The sequence below is a fragment of the Scardinius erythrophthalmus genome, assembly GCF_964197995.2.
Source record: "Scardinius erythrophthalmus genome assembly, chromosome: 7".
Classification (NCBI taxonomy): domain Eukaryota; kingdom Metazoa; phylum Chordata; class Actinopteri; order Cypriniformes; family Leuciscidae; genus Scardinius; species Scardinius erythrophthalmus.
The window spans coordinates 22,554,968-22,575,184 of NC_138227.1; the positions used below are offsets into that span (position 1 = coordinate 22,554,968).

At 40.4% G+C, this 20,217-nt stretch overlaps 1 protein-coding gene across 20 annotated transcripts in view; it reads right to left on the reverse strand.

The window, feature by feature from the left end:
- msi2b (musashi RNA-binding protein 2b) overlaps positions 1-20,217 on the reverse strand; it is a 260,388-nt gene that overhangs the window by 173,897 nt on the left and 66,274 nt on the right. For all 20 annotated transcript variants that reach the window (XR_014030509.1, XR_014030510.1, XR_014030511.1 and 17 more), the window contains one exon: positions 15,728-15,820. Coding sequence is in view for 13 of the 20 variants with exons in the window: in XM_081370975.1 (XP_081227101.1) it covers positions 15,728-15,820 (93 nt within the window). In the remaining 7 variants the exon portion in view is untranslated. The remainder of the gene's footprint in view (positions 1-15,727; positions 15,821-20,217) is intronic.

Genomic DNA, 20,217 nt, shown 5'->3' on the forward strand with positions numbered 1-20,217 from the left:
GATTAGCATATTCTGTCTTGATAATCTATAAATCGTGTTCAGGGGGAGGGGTTAATGTAAATTGTAGGGTTGGTGATATCTTCCTTTGCTTTGAACTTTGAGCATTGTAACTTTGCAGATGTTGTTTATGCTCAAACAGCAACATTACACACTAACTAAAGTTAGAAAAGTGAAATCATAATCAATCACCCCTTTAACAGTTAGCGACAGAAGTTTGCTGAAATCCATAACACTATGTATGAGCAATATCGCTGCTTGCGTTGGCAATCACCACTAAAAATCTGTGTTTATAGGTTACATAAATGGCTTCGGAGCTGAAGTCATTTAGCGAAGTCAATGCTCGGTTGTTCTTAAAGGCGGCTCTAACTCATGTTATCATCACAGTCACAGTGTAAGATGAGGATTAGTGTGGTCCACTTCTCCTCTAACAGGTTTTCTCAATATAAAGCATTCAGATGGAAACAGGCTGCAAAGAAAGGCGTGATGTGTGAGGGAGAGAGATGTTTGACAGAATCTAATAAAGCCAGCCAGCAGAACTGTTCAACTCTACAGCTGCAGCTACAGTAATTACAAAACACTGCACCTGACAATCAGACTCTCCTTCCCTCTCTCACTCTTTTTGCAGAGCTGCCGTAAAATCCACAGTGAAGAGAAAATGCCACAGAGGTCAAGGTGTGTAATGAAGCATTCTGATAGTGTGAATGGTTATTAAGTGCTGGGAGAACACACTCAGTTTCCCCAGTTTGGCCTCTACGGGGGGAAAAAGCCCACTTCTACGGCAGAGGCATGAAAGTGTGCAAACTGAAGGTCATTCGGTGACTCAGGAACAAGCCTCTGGAAATTGAGTTTGATGTAGTTGTTAACTGACTGTTGGTAGAGACTGGTAAAGTTGTTGATGAACTTTTTTGTGTAGTCATTCCTTTAAAAGGTGTTTAGGATTGTTAACTGAGTGCTGGCAAAAAAAAGTATTTTTTAAAGTATGTTTAAAGGAACACTCCACTGTTTTTTGAAATAGGGCTTATTCACTTTCTTTCCTACATTTAGATAGGTGGGCAAATGCATTTTTGTCTCAGTGCATGCATTGTTTTAGTTTGACAGGGTCGGCGCTAGCTTAGCTTAGCATAATGAATGGAATCCTTTGTTGCCAGCTAGCATGTCCTGAGTAAAAGTGATATAAAAAATTAAAAAAAACCACCTAATTACTTTTTGTGGCCTGCGTATTCACAACAAGTACAAATAGTGATGCAGATTAATACTAGGCGATTTCCTAGGCAGATATTGACTTGCCCACCTATCTAAATATAGGAAAGAAGGTGAATAAGCCCTATTTAAAAAAACGGTGGAGTGTTCCTTTAAGTATTATTTTTCTCATCAAATCCTAACCAGCCTCTATAAAACGTCAGTCAATTATGGTGATCTTATTTTACGAAAAAAAAAAAATGTATATATATATATAGCATTTAAAATAGTCCATCAACAATTTGACCAGCCTCGGAGTTACCAGCAGTCAATTACTGTAATTATATGTGTTGCTTAAAAACATTACATTAAAAAAAATAGTCTGTTAGTAACTTTACCAGCCATAAGCAACAGTCAGTTAACAATCATGAACTTCTGCTATATACAGTATATAAAATCAACAACTTTATCAGTCTTTACAAAGTCAGGTAACAATCCGATCCACTCTAGAATGTGAACACATAACGCGCGTGTTTGTTTATTTTCAACGTGGATGTTTACGATGCTTCAATTAGCGAGCTACGGCCTGCCTCATCGATGGCAACCTTCCCAACCAAATGTGCATTCGCTCAAATACGCACCGATAGCGCAAGTGCACGAGCGAACGAGTCCGATACAATCGTCGCACTTCACAGCAATTTGTCACATGCTCCAAGAGCTCTTTCCAAGTTGCGTTCATGAATTAAAAGACTCCTGAGTGAATGTCACATGTGTAGAAGGGGGAGCAGATGCGACAGATGGGCTCCAAGAGTCTCTCAGTCTGCTCTCAAAATCCACAGTAAAATATTGAGCCATTAGGGCTTTTTGTCAGAGTGAATCAGGTGTGATGGGGTGGGGTTTGAGGAAGCAGAGGATTGAAGCTCGACTCATGAACTCAGAGGCACAAAGGCACAACTGCCAAAAATCCTGCTCGTGCACATACAAACACAGACGGCAGCTGTAGGAAAAAAACTCAGATACAAGTCACTCACTCCCTCCCTCCCTCCCTGACTTATTCTCACACTCTCTTGTGCTTTTCTCTCTCTCCCTTGCTCAAATCCTTCACTCCAAACAAGCTATGCTTTTACACGGTGCATTGTGTTTAATGTTCCAAACACCAAATCTGAGAGGCTTGAACGCCGTCTCTGAAATCTCTCCCATGGCATGCATAAATTCCCACTAAATTAGAATATAAAAGACGTGCAGAATGAAATCTATTTGCCAAAGAGCATGTATATGTATTTTGTGCTTCTGAAAGGTCACATTCAGGCTTGGTGCATTCCAGCAACATGCAATTATTCACTCCCTAACAGGATAGAAGCCATAGTTGTATTGTTTAGTCGGCCAATGTTTTGGTTTCAATTTTTCTAAGCCTGTGTCTTGTTTTATTTTCTGCAGTATTTACCAACGTTATTTTGGGAAAAAGTTCCGTGGATACGGTCAAAGGACTGTATATCATGCAAATGCCGCAAATAATAATACAGTGATTTGCAAAAATAAATGTCAAATCCGAGTTTCGAATAAAAAATAAATAAACAAAAACAGACGATCAGTAAAAATAATGCACGCATGTGAATGTACCCAAGCATGCATTGTTACGCTCACAGTAGCACCATTTCATTATGAACATGCCTTGCATATGACAAAGATTTCAAACTAAACTGTTTTCATAGCACCCCAGAATGCTAGAAAACATCCAAACGGTTTTAAAAAGCCAACAGAGTAAATTGCAGCACACAGGCTTTAAAAGAAAGTTGCATTGTTCTCTTCTTTCTAAACAAAGTTTAGGAGCATAAAACTGAAAAGAGATGGATAGAGCATGTGGGTGAGGAAGAGAAAGATAAAGGAAGATATGAAATGAAAGGTCAGGGGGAAGCAGGATAGCGGCAGAGAGCAAGCTTGTTATCCGATTCAGGGGTAGAGAGGGCTTGGCTGAGCAAAGCTCAAGGGAGCAAGGTCAGTCCTCCAGTAAAAGGAAGAAAATGAAAGTCAGAAAGTTCTGCTGTAGCTGTAAAAAGCACATTATTTGATGCGTGTCAAATTTAGACCAGGTCAAAAATACCAATTTAAACTCTGTCCTATGCAAATATTCACTGATCCTGCTGTCTGATGAAACTAATGATTTTTTACAATTATCAAAAACAAACTTTGACATGAGACATCGTCCACTTTCAAGTAGAAATGTAAGGATGAACATAAATGTACATTTATATTTATTAAATGTAAGGATGAACAAAATAAAAATGTTGTCTGATACAGATAAACCAATCATTTTCATTAAATATTTCATAGAATTATGTGCAATTTTTTATTATTTTAAATATATTCAAAATTAAAAGAACTAATCTTAGTTTTTAGAATTGATGTTATAAGTGAATTGGGGTATCAGCATTATGTACAGTATGAAAAATGGATAATCATTTCAAGATTTGTTAAAGATCGCATTTAACAGTGTTGTTAATTTGTTAGCGCTTTTAAAGCTGAACTAAGTACGCTTTTCATCTTAAATAAATAAATAAATACATTTATATATATATATATATATATATATATATATATATACACACACACACACACACACACACACACACACACACACACACTATATATATTAAATAACAATGCTAACAGATATGGATAAGCAATAAAAAATATATTATATCAGCCAATAACCAATAGGCTATAGCACTGATATATAGTTCCTCTGGAATTGATAACCATATTTAGTGACATTTGTGACTCTCAAATCATCCTTTACCCTATGATGCATATTACAATATACCAATCCAATCTGTAAAGCTGCTTTAAAACGATGTGTATTGTGACAAGAGCTACACAAGAAAACAAATATATAAAGATGGTGACTGACTTATATGACACCAGAAAGTCTTATCACACTTAAATCAGATCCAAACAGACAGGAACAGCTTTGATGGGACGATAACAAATGGACCTAAAACATTTAGATGACACACAGCTCATATTTTCATCTCTGTGAGTGCTGAAAATGTAAGAAAGTCATGAAAAGCGTGATTGTCACTCTCGTTTATAACTCAACTGTGTGTCAAAGTAACCATATTTAGCAATCTAAAACAGGACTGACAACTGTATTCTGTGTCAATGCAGCCATTAATGTAAAAGGAACAAGAAAAAAAGGAACAAAAATGACAAAGAAACTAGAGAAACATCACCAATGTGTTTGGCATATTGTAATTTACTCTTGTCATGTAGAAAGGGGGACTTTGGTTCACAAAGCTGGTAAAATCCCCTTCATTCACACTCATTCTGTGGTGATTGCCATCCGTCTGTTTCTTCATAAACAAAAGGATTGTCAGTCTGTGCCAACCATGGGACACCTGGCACCCTGCGAGAAGCACCCATCAGTACTGGCGGATTGGGAGAGAAAAGAGGCCTGCATTACATTATGGTCTAAAATCCGACTCATTCCCGATAATTAATAATTAGCAGAGATGGCACCTCCGCCCTGAGAGCAAGACTTCGAGCCAACAGGGTGCAGGAGATTGCGAAAGACTTAAAAGAGCTCCCTTTGACACCCAGGGTGGTGTGGTCAGCCTGTTCGGACCACTGTGACAGATCAAACAGAGAAGGAGGTGGGGGAAAAGTCATTTTTTCGTCTGCTTTCTTCTTGCAGTTGCGCTTTCTATTTATCATAGCGGAACACGGCATGCATCTCTGCTTGATTCTCTGCAGCGTGTGATAATTTTAATTAAGTCTGGACCCCAAAACTGAAGTCAGTTGGCCTTTCTTCTCCTGACGAGTCACGCTGTGAATGATTTAGTCTTCGTTTGGGTGCCCTTAACGTTGACACTTCAAACAGACATGTGCCATGCAGTTTGCAAGCTTTTTTTCTATGCTAGTTGTGTTTGCTGCTCTACAATTCATTTTATTTTTGACCGGTTTCCTATTTCAATGACAACAAAGAAATGGTGGTTGAAATGAGATCAAAAAGAGTCACAAGCCAGAGTCAAACTTAACCACTACACCTCAGTTCTGACATTAAATTAGCAATTCGGCCCCCAGACACCCTGAAAAGCATGTTTTGATGGTACTCGCAGTATGTGGTCACTCAGAGGAAGTGCCAGAAGGCCAGACCTTCAGGACAATTTGAAAACACTCTGGGGTCTCTGAGCGGTCTCGACAGCATTTCGTCAGAAACGCAGATTGAACATCTGCGCGTGTGGCTGCTGTTTGGACGCCGGGGAAGCAGTGTGTTGTCATTAAGGCGGGTGACAGGGGCACCGGGCCCAGACCCCTTCCTCGCCAGCCCCCGGCCCACCCTCCCACCAGCTGTTTGGAAGGATGGATGACAACCACCTGCTGTGGAGGGAAATTAGAGCGCTTGTACTCGTCTTCTTTTTAATCATCTGAAACATTCACTCCCTCATTGTGAAGTTCGGCTCCCGAGGCAAAGGCACCAGCAGGCCAGTCGACTCCTCATCGACGTCGGGATAAAACTGACAAGCTGCCTTTTCAAAAGAGTCCCTGTGACATTTCAAACCATCACTTCCCCCCACGGCGCTGATAAAGACTGTCGGGAGGACCTGAAATACACAGCAAAACTTATTCGCAGACAGTGAAAACAATTACAAAATCTATCTCTCCTTTAATCCATTTCAAGGTGACATTTAATGCCAAGTTATTCTTGTTGGAAACCTTCAGGGGACGATAAATCAGTCAGCAAAATATAATTCATTTTAATGGATTGCGAGTGTTTTTATTTTCATAAGTCAAATCTAAAAAGGATCACTGCCTGGGAAGGAAGCCAGCGTAAGGGAGGAGGGCAGCGGGTGCTCGGGCTCCGTGCTGGAGCGGCTTGCCTAAGGAAGTATCATTTCCTGAAGTCTAGTATACTGTATATATATCTGTCATTGCAAATGTGTTTGTCATTAAAATACGGAAGGGTTGGCCCAAACTCGTTCTGGCGCATGTGGTATATCTATCCAATTAGAACCTGACAAAAAACTTTATTTATGATTTAGAGGTGTAAAGATTTACTCATTGCAGAAGGTACATTTGCTTGTTTAACTAAATATACAAATTTGATGCACAAAAGCTCTAAATATTTCCATTCTTTCATTCCCGTTCATCCCGTCTCGGACCCATCTTCATGCATTTGGTGAGGGACTACTTAACCTTGGCCTCTCGCTACACTACTCCACGGGATCCATCTCAAGCGACAAAAAACCCACAACCCCCACGGTGCAAAATCAACCTTACTGTGCTCTCCAATGACGTATTATGCCTGACCCGGGCCCATGGAGTGGGGCGGCATGAGAGTTTGTTAAAAAACAAAAACAAAGAAAGCAGCCAGGTAATGCATTGGCATTTGAGTTAATTAGCACTGCAGCCTGGAGAGTCCTTCAAGGCTTCCTTGCTTGCTCGCTTCAAACAGCACAAACAGTCATGAAGAGCTCGCTAACGTGCACACATGCGCGTGCAATGTGTGCCAGCATGTGCCGAATATATTTATCAATCCAATCTGCTTCATCCATTTATCCTTCTCGCCTCCCCCGCCTCTATCTCTGCATCTACAGAGGCAACACAGCAGAACCCCACAGTTGTTGACACTCATCTGAGAGGACATGCCCTTTAAGAAAGGCTGAGTCTCTGAGCAAATTCGGTCTAATTATATGCGGATGAGGCCTTTTCTTCCATCTTATGTGTCTCTTTTCCTATCTCTCCCTCACACCACTTGGAACCGGTCCACTAGAGCCCCTACGCAGCTCTAGCGTACGTTATACAGCCATTCTTCGCAGTGTAAGCCTGATAATTGTATATGATGCCCAATACCTTTGAGGCTTCATTAAAGCTTTGCATCAAGCTGCGGGGAGAAAAAAAAACAAGCTGTACCTTCTAGTGAGCATAAGGTGGAAGGAGAGAGGGGGACCGAAAGAAGGCCATTTAAAGCTTTCAAAGCATTCTGAGTGGGAGAGGTAGTTATCCCAATGGGACATTGTTTTATGTGCTTTTTTTTATGTTACTCGTGCACGACGTGTAACAGCGTGTTAGCGTTCAGATGGCCCTGCGCCAAATAAGCACCCATGCTGTCAGCCCAATCAGATTTTGGAGGGACGCTGAGGAGAGACAACTCTAGTTATAATTTCTCTCTCATCGCCGCGTCTTTCTCTCGAGCTCACACTGACTGTTTTCATGCTGAGCATTTAAATGTTCTCGTTTCTTCGCATCCGCCTCTTTGAGCTGATGAGAAAACTACGAGCGTATCAATCTTCTCCGCCAAAGGAGAATTTAAAAAAAATAATCACCAAAAAGCTCCTCTCAAAGTTCACAACGGACCACGGTCTGAATTACGCTGTGATAATCCTGTTTTCCAACTGTCACGTTTGAGAGTGAAAGGAAGCTGTCACTCAAAACCTGCTTTTGCTTCTATGCTCCTGGACAGCTTTGTGGAATATCAGCCCGGTGCAGACTTCCTGTGAGCTCACAGCGCAACGGGACACAGAGGTGCCTCTCTCACTAAGAGCCGGCCTGGCAGGTGGAGGCTTATTTGAGGCCACATCTTGGAAGCTTGAAGATCACAGAAGCCCCCCTGAGTCAAAAGTTATTACCACTCCAAGGCTATCTCCACAGGTGAACGGGTGGTGCCAGTAGGGGGATTGGAAATGTCATGGTCTCTATAGAAATGGGTCCCTTTTTTCCCGGTTAAATCCTAATAGAGCACGGAGCTGATTTAATTGGTGCACTCTGTGCCTAGGGAGTGGTGGAAAAGATCGCAATCGGCCGGTGCGGCCTGTGGCTGTTCAGGCACAGTGGGAGCGGCCAAAGCTGATCTGATAGTGCCACTCAATGCAGAAAGTTGAGCTGAAGCCAAAGCAGATCTTTTGACCCAAAAAAACAAACACCTTCAAATTGTGGACAATCTCAGAGAAGCATTTTACCTCTTCATTCAGCTTCTGCCTTTCTCTTCAACCTAAAATAGCCTGCGGTTTGAGGCTCGCTATCTCTCAGAGATTTGCTCATGTTAGAAAGGCCTGAAAATCCTCCTCAATCACGGTCAATCTTCTTAAAAAACGGCTGGTCCTTTTAAACAAATGTGACCAGCCCTGGACGCCTATCCATCCCAGTGACTCAGTTCAATGGCAATCAAGGCAATCTATGCTTAAAAAGAGACCCTGTTTGAAGATTTACTTTGATAACACAAGCACAGGTGGAAAACAGGTTGAAAGCAATCCAAAAAAAAAGAGGAAAAAGTAAGGCAATACATGAGGGGGCAAAGACATTGTATGCATATGTGCAAGATTATACAGATGACTGACTTACTAAATTCCAAAATGTTCTTATAATTAAAGATTATAATCAAAACTAAAAGGACAATGTAAATGGTATACCGCTATTTGCAAACCTCAAGCTTAAATGCATCTTAACCAAACACTAATTAAATATAGCTTAAATATGTTAGGCCTATACCTCAAATTTGCACTTAAACGTTAACAAACCATCTGTTACAGATAATCTAAATACATAAAGCACATAAAACACATTTTTATTTTCAGAGTCGAAGATAAAGCCAGCCCGTATGATGCAACGTTGCGTCGCCACAGCTCTGACGACATCTACAAGACCTTGATTCCAGCTTTCGTGCCCTCTAAATCATCTTAGAGCACAGGGACTTTGACGAGGAAAAAGCAATTAACAGAGAGTGATTAGAGTGATTAAGTTAGCCAAATGTGGTCAAGCTCTTTCCATTGGACGACGTGATTTAAAGACGTCCAGGTAAATAATGCTATAAAAGACAAAAACTAGCCTTCTGATGGGTATAAGGTAAAAGCACAGGGGCCTTCTGGTGCATACAAGGCAGCTAAACTAAGGCCAATCCATCACCACAAGTTTATAAATGATGTTCTCTGGGGAGGTCCTGAACAACAAGATGTACTGCTGAACTACAGACTTAAGGAGACGATAAAGAAAAGAGTGGAATCAAAATGGAAATCATTGCCAAGAAGCAGTTTAACTTCCAATTCTCCAGTGGGCGTTTTAAAATCATCCCCCCTTGACTCCTGGAAACACAGCCAATACTTAGAGCAAACAAAGGTCAGGGAGAGTGTTAAATCATTTGTCTCATTTTTCTTTCAAACAGTCCTGCTAAGCTAGATCTCGCCGCCTGCGCTTTAGAGCCCGTAACCGTGAGCGAGTCGCTGGGTTGAAAGCTTCTGAGCCGCTCCGACAACTGAGGGGAAATCTTCTGGGTACCCTGAGTTTTATTTTTCCTTCAGCAAAATGTTTTAAAGATCATTTACACACCAACTGCTACAAGACAGGTCCCTAGCGCATTCTGCCATGAAAGAAGAAATATTAAGCTTTCATTACAAATACGTACCACGGCATTCATGCACAATTAGAACACCCAAAACGTTGGGGATGTTGAGAAAGAAGACGAGGACTATGGGGGCAAAGTTTGACTGGTTAGCAGGCAGATGCTGTAAATACATTAATCTGCTTCCAAGTCAATATTAAGGAAAATTAGTGCCACTTAACAATACGAATAAGGAATCAATCATCAATTTATGCATTAAAAAAGTACTACATCTTTAAAGGGTTAGTTCACCCAAAAATGAAAATTCTGTCAGTAATTACTCACCCTCATGTTGTTCCAACTGCGTAAGACCTTCGTTCATCTTCGGAACACAAATTAAGATATTTTTAATGAAATCTGAGCCATGTCTCACTCCTCCATAGGCTGCTATGTGACCGAAACTTGCTTGCCCAGAAAAGTTATTAAAGAGATCGTTAATATAGTCCAAGTGACTCCAGTAGCTCAATCTTAAGTATATCAAGCGACGAGAATACTTTTTGTGCGCAAAAACAAACAAAAATAACGACTTTATTCCACTATTCATTTCCTTCTCTCTCGACCTCTAGTTGGTTTGCGTAGTGTTTTTTCGCAGCGCGTCTGTGTTACACGTCACCACGTAGGCTCACTATTGGCCGACGCCGGTCATGTGTGTGATGCGTGATGACGTGCAACACAGACGCGCAGCGCAAAAACACTACGAGGCCCAGAGAGAAAGAAATGAAAAGTGGAATAAAGTCGTTATTTTTGTTTGTTTTTGCGCACAAAAAGTATTCTCGTCGCTTGATAAACTTAAGATTGAGCCACTGGAGTTACCTGGACTATATTAACGATCTTTTTAATAACTTTTCTGGGCCAGCAAGTTTCGGCCACATAGCAGCCTGTGGAGGAGTGAGACATGGCTCAGATTTCATCAAAAATATCTTAATTTGTGTTCCGAAGATGAACGAAGGTCTTACACGGTTGGAACAACATGAGGGTGAGTAATTACTGACAGAATTTTCATTTTTGGGTGAACTAACCCTTTAATATACACATTTTATATAATATACACATTTTATATAATCTTGAAATACACAATTATTTTATATTAAATATAATATATATAAAAAATATAGACAATTTAAGAATAAATGAAGAATAAAATATTTTCAATTGTTCTTAATTCTTATTTTTAAAATGACACCAAATCCTTCATAATAAAAGTGAATGTATTCTGGAAAAATAAATAAGTTCACAAGCAACAGAAACTTTCTTAATATTATAATAGATGTGTTTCCAGTAATTAAGACTTTTGGAGACTAAAAGTTTTATATTATCTGCTGACTGATGTCACAGCTCAGGGAAGTCGCTACTTGCGTGTCAGCTGAGCAATCACCATTAAGATGATTGGAAAGAGCTCTTTCTAAATATTATAAACTTCCTTGGAGAGGGAGAACACACTTCGGACATTTTGGATGTGTGTCCAGCCAAGATAAACAATGGAGGGGAAAAAAGGAATTAAAGAAGGATAGAGATCAATCTCAAGGCGCGTCAGAGCATACAGAGGCGGAAAGAGAGTGAGGTCTGGGCCGGCGACCTCAGCCCTGCCCAAAATCAATTGTGTTTTCAATCTTCACAAGAAGATTTGGTTTCACTGGTTAACACAAGCTCTGTGAAAGCCATTTTGAGACCTTGTTAAAGACTCGGTAGCGAAACAAATACAGGTGTGGGCTCGGATTGCTGAGGATGAGTGAAGGGAGGGAGACAGGAAGACGAGAACAGAGGAAGGGAGGAGTCTAGAGAGAGCGCATCATCTTAAAACTAATCCCAACCAGTTCAAAAGCTGCTTTTTCCCCCTTACCTTCCCTTTTCATCCCTCACTAGCTTCTCATTTGTTTTCTCCCTTCACTCCAGAGGGCACTGGAGAGCGGGGAGCCCATGATTGACTATTTCAGCCGCCCTTAAGAATTTCTACCTTTTGTTAGTGACTTCCCACTTGTGTGCAAGGCCACTGATGTGTGGAGAACATTTAAGGGCTACGGGCTGCATATAAGTCCGTGGGGATTTACTGCTAACCCTCACAGTGAATAGAGGACACTTCCCTGGCTACTCTTATGGAGGAAGGCAGTCCTTTTGATGAGAAATAACACATCTCTGCCCAGACAATGAAGTTCCTGCTAAGACATTAAAAGAAAATAAACCATGAAATGCTCACGAAGCTGAAGCTGCACACTCTGAAAAAACTCCAAACTAAATTTAGGAAGTGGAAATTCACAGAACACAACCGTTACATATAGCATAAGCAACGGTGTGATGTTAAATCTTATCCCTGTTTTTAAACAGTCCAGAGGCTTTTGCTAATCTTTATTATTTGCTTATGCACAGCAACTTTAACCAATCCAATTTAGCTATATAGTGATTTAAGCATTGAGATTGTCTTAAAGCAGCTTCACAAAGCGCCAGGCATGAAATGTTCAAGCTGAAGGACAATGGTGAGAAAAATACACCTAAAGAATCGTAAAGGAACTAACATTGGAAGGAAGACGGTGCATCTTTAAGGCAACTTTGGATGGCCGCCATTACTCTCACTACTGATACGCTGTCATGTTCCCACAGTCTCACAGTGTACACAAGGAAAATGTGTCTGAAATAAACTCTTCACACCAAATCCACAAACACCTCTCGTTAAACAAGCTTATCAAATCAGACTTTAAGGATTCAGTGATGCAGTGAGGCTTGCAAATAGAGCAGTGCACTGTTTTTATTACCCGAGCCTGAGGTAAATCGAATGCCGTTATTAAATGTTAGCGGTTCACCAGGTATGCTAAATTAACTAACAGTGAGTGCTCGGGATGCAGTCATTACAGGCAGCCCACTGTCCTCAGTGAAAATTGAAGCTGAGAGAAAGAGAAAACTCTGATATTTCATTACGGCAACATGATAATACACAATTCTTAGTTCAAGTTCTCACTTTTAAGGACAACATGAAACCAAAATTGACCTTATTCACTTTCTAAATAAATGTCCCTAGTCACCTTCAGATAAAAATTCTCTGCTTGTGAAACAAGATGTAACCCAAAGCCATGTGGACTTTTGTGGAAAAATTATATAATGATTAATTATTTTCCTACTCACTATGAAATGTGTCAGAATAAACTGCAATTGCCATTTCAGTTGTCTCTAAAACATCTAAAACTTATTTCAAAATAATATAATTAATATCAGTACAATATTTTGTAATAATATTTTTTACCTATACACATAATATATATATATATATATATATATATATATGTTTTATAGAAAATATTATTTATATTTTTTTAATAATATAAATAATAGAATAATATAAAAATATCTAAATATTTAAGTATTTATTTTTTAATTGGATATTGTATATTATACGTGCTTCCAATGACGAATTGCATATCTGGGACTGCAGGAGGTTAAAATTTTGCCCCTGAAATGGTAGAAGTTGGCTCTCACCCAGGCCGATATGGGAACCAGGACAGAGGAGGCATAAAGGCCTGATTGTGGCAGAGCACTGGCTTGGAAACAACTCTCAGGCCTAATGAAACTAAATCCTGGCCACAACAGCACAGCGAACACTAAAGTGAGAGAGAGAGAGAGAGAGAGAGAGAGAGAGAGAGAGAGAGAGAGAGAGAGAGAGAGAGAGAGAGAGAGAGAGAGAGAGAGAGAGAGAGAGAGAGAGAGAGAGAGAGAGAGAGAGAGAGAGAGAGAGAGAGAGAGAGAGAGAGAGAGAGAGAGAGAGAGAGAGAGAGAGAGAGAGAGAGAGAGAGAGAGAGAGAGAGAGAGAGAGAGAGAGAGAGAGAGAGAGAGAGAGAGAGAGAGTGTAAGGGAGGTTGGTAATGAAGTAAATAGGAGTTGTTTCAACTTAGCAGAATAAGTGTACTTTGTTTGGAGATCTACTCCAAGCCGATTACAATAAACCTATGACTAAGCATAAGCCATACTATGTAATTAGGGCACATGAAGGTTTATGAAGGGAGCGAGGCGGTCTTTTACATTCACATCACGAAGAATGTGCAAAATATCAGTGAGATTTTAAATCAAACCATGACAAGTCTGTTGTCTTAACACATAAAATGTTTCGGAGGAAACAACTGAAATTATTTAGGCATGCCTTCCTCTGAAAGTTAAAAAAAAAAAGGCAACATTCCGCATTAGCACGAAATGACTGCATGCTAATGAAAAGTGGATCTAACTCAAAGAGCCTTTGTGGAAAGGCTTTTAAAATCTTAATTCTGCAGTGTTGTGCAATAAATGCCCCTCAGTGCCCCTTAAATGTGTGTGTGCACGAGTGTGTAAGCTGTCATAGCACAGAAAAAGTGCTCAGGAAGAACACAGCTTCTAAGGAGACAGATCCTGTGACCCTGCTGCCCCATGCCACCTGCTCTCCTCCCAGGATCCTCATTCTCTCACTACCTACTGCTCGCCAGGAGACACTGTTAATTGGCCTGCACACACGCCCCTATGCACACACACAAACCTCCGGGTATCAGCTCAACTGACACCACAGTGTGGCAAAACCTCCAGGTGGGCGGACTTGCAGAGTCATCAAGAGTTTGCAGCAAATGAGCATCCAACCTTCTAGCAAGTCACTTTGAAGGCTTATTTCGCCTTTACTCACAAGTGTGTATCCAACGGATGGTCAATTTGTAATTTTCTTGTCTTCGGAGACAGACACTTAATTAGACACTGCATTTGATTCGCAACTTATAAACAACGAGACACTGAGCGCTGAGGTCTTTAGCGTTATTGGATCACGCTGCCCATTCAAAATAACGATCTACAGCTTTACGTAAGGATGCAGACAAGTATGCCTCAATAAACCGGGCTGTGTTAAGACTAATATAGTCTTGTGACCTAAGAAGCTACAAATCCTCCGTCGTTCCTTTAATCACAATGATTTAGCGGTTGTCTACTGCCAGCGCTGGCGCTGCTGAAAACACCCCCAGGGCAAGACATACAGCACAGGGCAAGTAAAACATCTGCATAATTGAGCCCTTCAATCAAGTCAAGTGTGTGTTAGGTCCACTCAGACACAGCTGATTACAAACAAATGGAGCTAGGTATTTATACAGAGCCTGAAATAGAAAGAAACAGTGAACTTACTCAAAGTCATATCACACAGCAAATAGAAAAGTTCACCTGGGCTACACAAAGATATGGGTTATCTATCAATCATCTGCATGCGTAAGGTAGATATCAAGCTTGGAAAAACATGTCAAGGTAGGACTGGGTAAAAACATTTCTTTTTCAATTGCTTATTTCAATAATCTTGATACTGATTCATAAAAGCCCAACATAAATTTTTTACTCTATGCCTATTCTCAGTTTATACATTAAAATGACAAATGACTCTTATGAGCCAATTATTTTTAGTTATTCAAAACAAACAGCACTGTAGCTTGATTTCCAAAACAAATGACTATTATGATTTATTTTAAGTGAATCAAAACTACACTGCATGAACATTGTAGCTTGATTTCCTTAACAAAAGACTCTTATGATTAAGTTCTTTAAGTGATTCAAAAACATACAGCACAAAAATTATAGATTGATTCTATAAATTCAAAATATTCTTTTAAATTCAAAAAGACAAGTTGCCAGTTTGAATCAGTTTGAAACACTTCCCTGTATACACATCATTAGAAGAGGGAGGTTTTATTTCCATATATAATGAATATGTTAGCAAAATGGACATAACTGAATCAAATCAAAAATGGAATTGAACCAAATAGATTTGAAAGCTTGTGAATCAGAATCAAATTGGGCAATCTGTATCACTACTCAACCCTAGGCAGGTCCAAGCACACCATTTGGTTGAATAAATGTTTAGACCAGCTCAGCAATGTTCAATGCAGAGTTTTCAGGTAAGTCAACATACTGGTGGCTTGCTACTCTAGTTGTCCGTGCATATTAATCTGAGTTAGGAAAAGTATTTTAACATTAAAATGATTATACAGCAGCTTTAAGCAAAAGGTGTTGGCTACTTCAGCCAGTGGCGACAGAGACCAGGCGAATACTGGTCTTTCATCTCCAAATGGCCACATCTCAAACAGCCTGTTTGAAAGTCTTCACATGAAAGAGTTTGTTGAGGGACAGCGTTTCTCATCATATGCAAACATCTCTCCATGAAATTAGCCAAAGGGAAAAAGAAAAATGAGATCTTACCTTGCCAAACTGTTCAAAATACTGCTTCACATCTTCAACTACTGTGTTAGCTGATAATCCGCCTACAAATATTTTCTTTGTTCTTGTGACCATCTGGAAGAGAAGAGAAGAAGACACGAGATTAGGCCCATGTGAAAGCACTTCAGAGGACTTCAAACGCACAGGAGACAAAGAGGAAGCTGGAAAAGAGGGAATTGGGAGATGACCGGTTGTGGGTTTTGTGTCCCACAGGGAGATTGAAGAGGAGGTACTGTGTGATTTGTTGAGTTGTGAGAGTGTGCTTGGGGAACGGGTAACACCTAGCTTGCAATGCCCGACGCTGCTTGCTATACCTGTCCTTTCTCTCTCAGCATTTCAGGCTTGACACTTTTTGGTTTCACACTAACAGAAACACCTGAGCTGTGAATGGTGTTTTTCTTGTGTTGCGAAGACCCAATACACAATACCCCAGTCCATTTAAGAAAACTGGAACAGGAAAGTTTCAGAGGAAAACCACGCAGAGCGAGCTGCTCGAATAGACCTTCAAAGACACTCTAATTGAGTTACAAACAAAAGGTGTCAGAAAGTTGGAAGTCTCTGAGCAAGGCGGGATCTCAAACCGGTGAGAACAGACAGTAGTAGAGGTCGCATTCGTGCAACAAGGCCCATTTTTCAAAACACAATTAACTCTCCCTGCTGGAGAGATATATGGAGCTCCGAGACCCGACTTCTCTTCATGCAGCAAACGTTAATTGTGCTGAGAGCTGGTGCGCTGAGATCAAATAGCCCACCTATCATATAGGGCAATGATAACGGCTAACAAGAGAGCTCCTCAGGCAATGTTAAGCCCTTTTTGAAGTTAACAAAGAGAAGAAACTTGTCAAATTCCCACCTATGTTAGACTTGTGTGGATTTCTATTAAATGTGTGCTTATTGTCAGAGCTGTGATGCAGCAGATGATCCCAATGTTTTAAAGCGTTCATGTGGGAGACACAGATTCAAATTTGACCTACATTGTGCACACAAAAAATCTGGAAGACAATTATTGTGATGATGGTTGGGAACTATTGTAACTATGTAAATCACAAATGCCTTTTAAATTCCAGTTCAATCATTGAATTTGAAAAAAAAAATAAAGAAAAGTGCAGAATTCAAATTTGAATTTCAAAATCAAATTGAAATTCAAATAAATGTATATAATCTACAATAAAATTAAAAGCAATAAGCGTATATTTTATCTAGAAATGGAAAACTTAACAAGACATTAAAACTTATTAATGTGTTAATGTGGCTGTTGAAAGTTAAAAAATCAATTTAATCCAAGTATTACAGGTCTTACAGGTACACATTTAGATGGATGGATGGATGGATGGATGGATGGATGGATGGATGGATGGATGGATGGATGGATGGATGGATGGATGGATGGATGGATGGATGGATGGATGGATGGATGGATGGATGGATGGATGGATGGATGGATGGATGGATGGATGGATGGATGGATGGATGGATGGATGGATGGATGGATGGATGGATGCAGATAAATATACAGAGAGAGGGATGGATGGATGCATACAGATAGATATACATAGAGAGGGATGGATGGATGGATGCAGATAGATATACAGAGAGAGGGATGGATGGATGCATACAGATAGATATACAGAGAGAGGGATGGATGAATGGATGCAAACAGATAGATATACATAGAGAGGGATGGATGGATCTTAAACCAGTATCACCTTGCTTTATAGATCAATGAACTCATTCCCTATTCTTTCTCCCCATAATTTCATGTCCCATCCTATGGTCTCAGTCTATAATAATGGCCAAAAAAGGGGCACTTATTGACAATGAGAGAAAATAAGCTTCATTTGAGCATTCTAGCAAACCCCTGGTGTTTCCCAGAGCGGAGTAGACGACGAAAGAATTAAGCAACCCTGAGCATTTATTTCGACTTCATTCACATCCATCATACACAATCTTGGCAACAGGCACACTCAGCCCTCATCTCAGCTGGCCGTTTCCCAAACCTTCTCCAAAGCACTTTCGCTCTCATCTGCACCCCACCATGGTTAATCTGTCTGTCTTTTCCCCTGTCGTTTTGTGCAGGCCCGAGCCGCCCAACGTGTCAGTGGAGAGTTAAGTTTTTAGTGGCATCTTTATGTCCTCTGACAGCACCAGCTCCTGGCTGATGGGATTCCTCAGGCCCTGGAACAACGCAATTACTCTGTCCATTTCTCTCCATAGTGACAAGAGAAAACAGCAGGCCTTTGCTCTGTCCGTGCTAGCTCTCTCGCACACTTCTCTCGAGATGCGACGAGCAGATATGCCTCACGAACACGATGTGCTGCTGACGCCGCTAACACGGCTAACCCATTAGCATTCAAAGTGCCAGCTTGGATGCAATAATGACTAAGACGATGACAGGAAGCATGATTCTTTTGCAAAATAAGAGTGGTTTTGTGACCCTGAAGGCCTGAAATAAATAATCATTAAAAAACACACAACAAGCTACCAAACGTACAATTTGATTAGCCTCCACTTAGATAAGAAAAGCAGATAGCTTGTCAGACAACCCTTTATTACGGGATTTATCCTTCCTGAGCATCTCCGGTTTGTCCTTGTTTCTCTCTGCCATTTCTGACATGCCAGCTTTCCAAAAACACAGTTCTGTTTTTAAGACATCCGTGGGAATAAAGTGCGAGTCATGAGGGAGAGGTACCGAGGTACCTTAATGTTTGGTGACTAAGAGGTGTCGGGTACAATAGCTATAGCTCGTCCTGAATCATCCTGAGTCGCGTGTTCCAGCGAGAGGAACGGTCCCTTAACTTTGCTTGCTGCTGAGGGATTCGCAGTTTTAACTTTCACACCTCCTTCTGCAGCCTCTCATTATCCATACAAATTTGAAATCACTCTTTGTCAGGCATTGTGGGGGGGAGCCTTTAACATAGTTGAAATGGGAAAAGATGTTTCAAACAAATTAAAAGGGTGAAAAAAAACATAATGAGGTGTAAGTATATTCTAAGGAAAAGAGAAATCCGTGGACCTTGCGAAGGGACAGGGAAACGTCTGGCGAAGTGACGACATATCGGGGAAACTTGCTATCGTAAGACCTTAAAAATTCAGCCGTGAAAATCTATGAATATGAAAGAGCACGTCTCGCAGGAGAGCTGAGATATAAGAAAGTATCGGCGCTAGGTGTGATAGAGTATAAGCAGTGTGTTTAGAGATACTGCGCGTATAAATTTATGCAGAGCAGCCGAGTTTGTTGCTCTTAGTCGTCTGCTGATGTTGCGGTTTCAGCCCCTGTCATCTTCCACCAGCATTGCTTGATGCGACTCGGCATGCCTAGAGAACATTTCTTGCCTTCCTCTAGCGAGGGGGAATGTCAGCTGCCAGAATGTTTCTAGATGCAAGTCGTGCTGCAGGTTTCTACCAGTGCTCAAACAAGCGATAAGAGGTGATGACTAAAAGAGCCTCCTTTAGATGTGTGCAGGCTAATGCCTTATAGCGCTCACAGTATGATCAGAAATGTCATACTGAATAATAATTACGGACCATTAATAGGCCTGTCTAAGGGGTAATGAATAGAGAAATTTAATTTCCCTTGACCTTTTGACATATAAAAACATTGTACTATAAAAACACCCTGTACGCTTCAGAACTCAAAACTTCCTTGTTAGTCCAAAAAACAGCTTTTATTGAAATCCAGCTCATAAAACGACTTGTTTCGGATTTTGTCACATTATTACGTTATAGTGCGACAAAAGACTGCCTCTGCAGAAGATCAACGCCTGCTTCTACATCATTGCCTCTTTAGCCCCACCCACCGATTCAAACATGTCATGTAGTAGTAAATACAAGACAGACACAAACACAGGAATACTCAATAAAACAATAGCGATGCCTCTGAGGATTAAAGGACGTTAAAGAGCCACGCTGTGGAAAACCACAGTCTTTGCTAGGCTGGGTATTGACACAAATTTCACGATTCAATCCCATTTGGATTCACAAGCTTGCAATTCGATATCGATTATTTGTATATATATCAGGTACAGTAATCCAATCTTAGTACAGTAATCAGGTCTCAACTAGCTTAAGCTTAAATGATGGCTGTCAACGTGACAGATTTATTCAAACATGCATTAGCCTATATACTGAAGAACATTAAAAATGATAATTAAAATGTGCATATATTTATGTGCGATCTGTCACGGCACAGTTAACTTTTTTTTAACACATTTAACAATAATTTGTTATACATTTTTTGTAGTAAAATGGACAGAATTTGAAAAAGCACAAAGCTTATTGTTATTTATTGGATGGGAAGCGTGCATTTTTAAGTTCCAGTCAGATCACGTCATAAGACACTGTTCATGTTCACTTCATTTTACTGCGAGTTTGATTTCAAACAAGACACAGTTGCAGGCTTTTCAGAGAGACCGAAAATAACAGATGATGCAGTGCCAAATACATTGGATCCGACAGTATGTTGCAACACACAA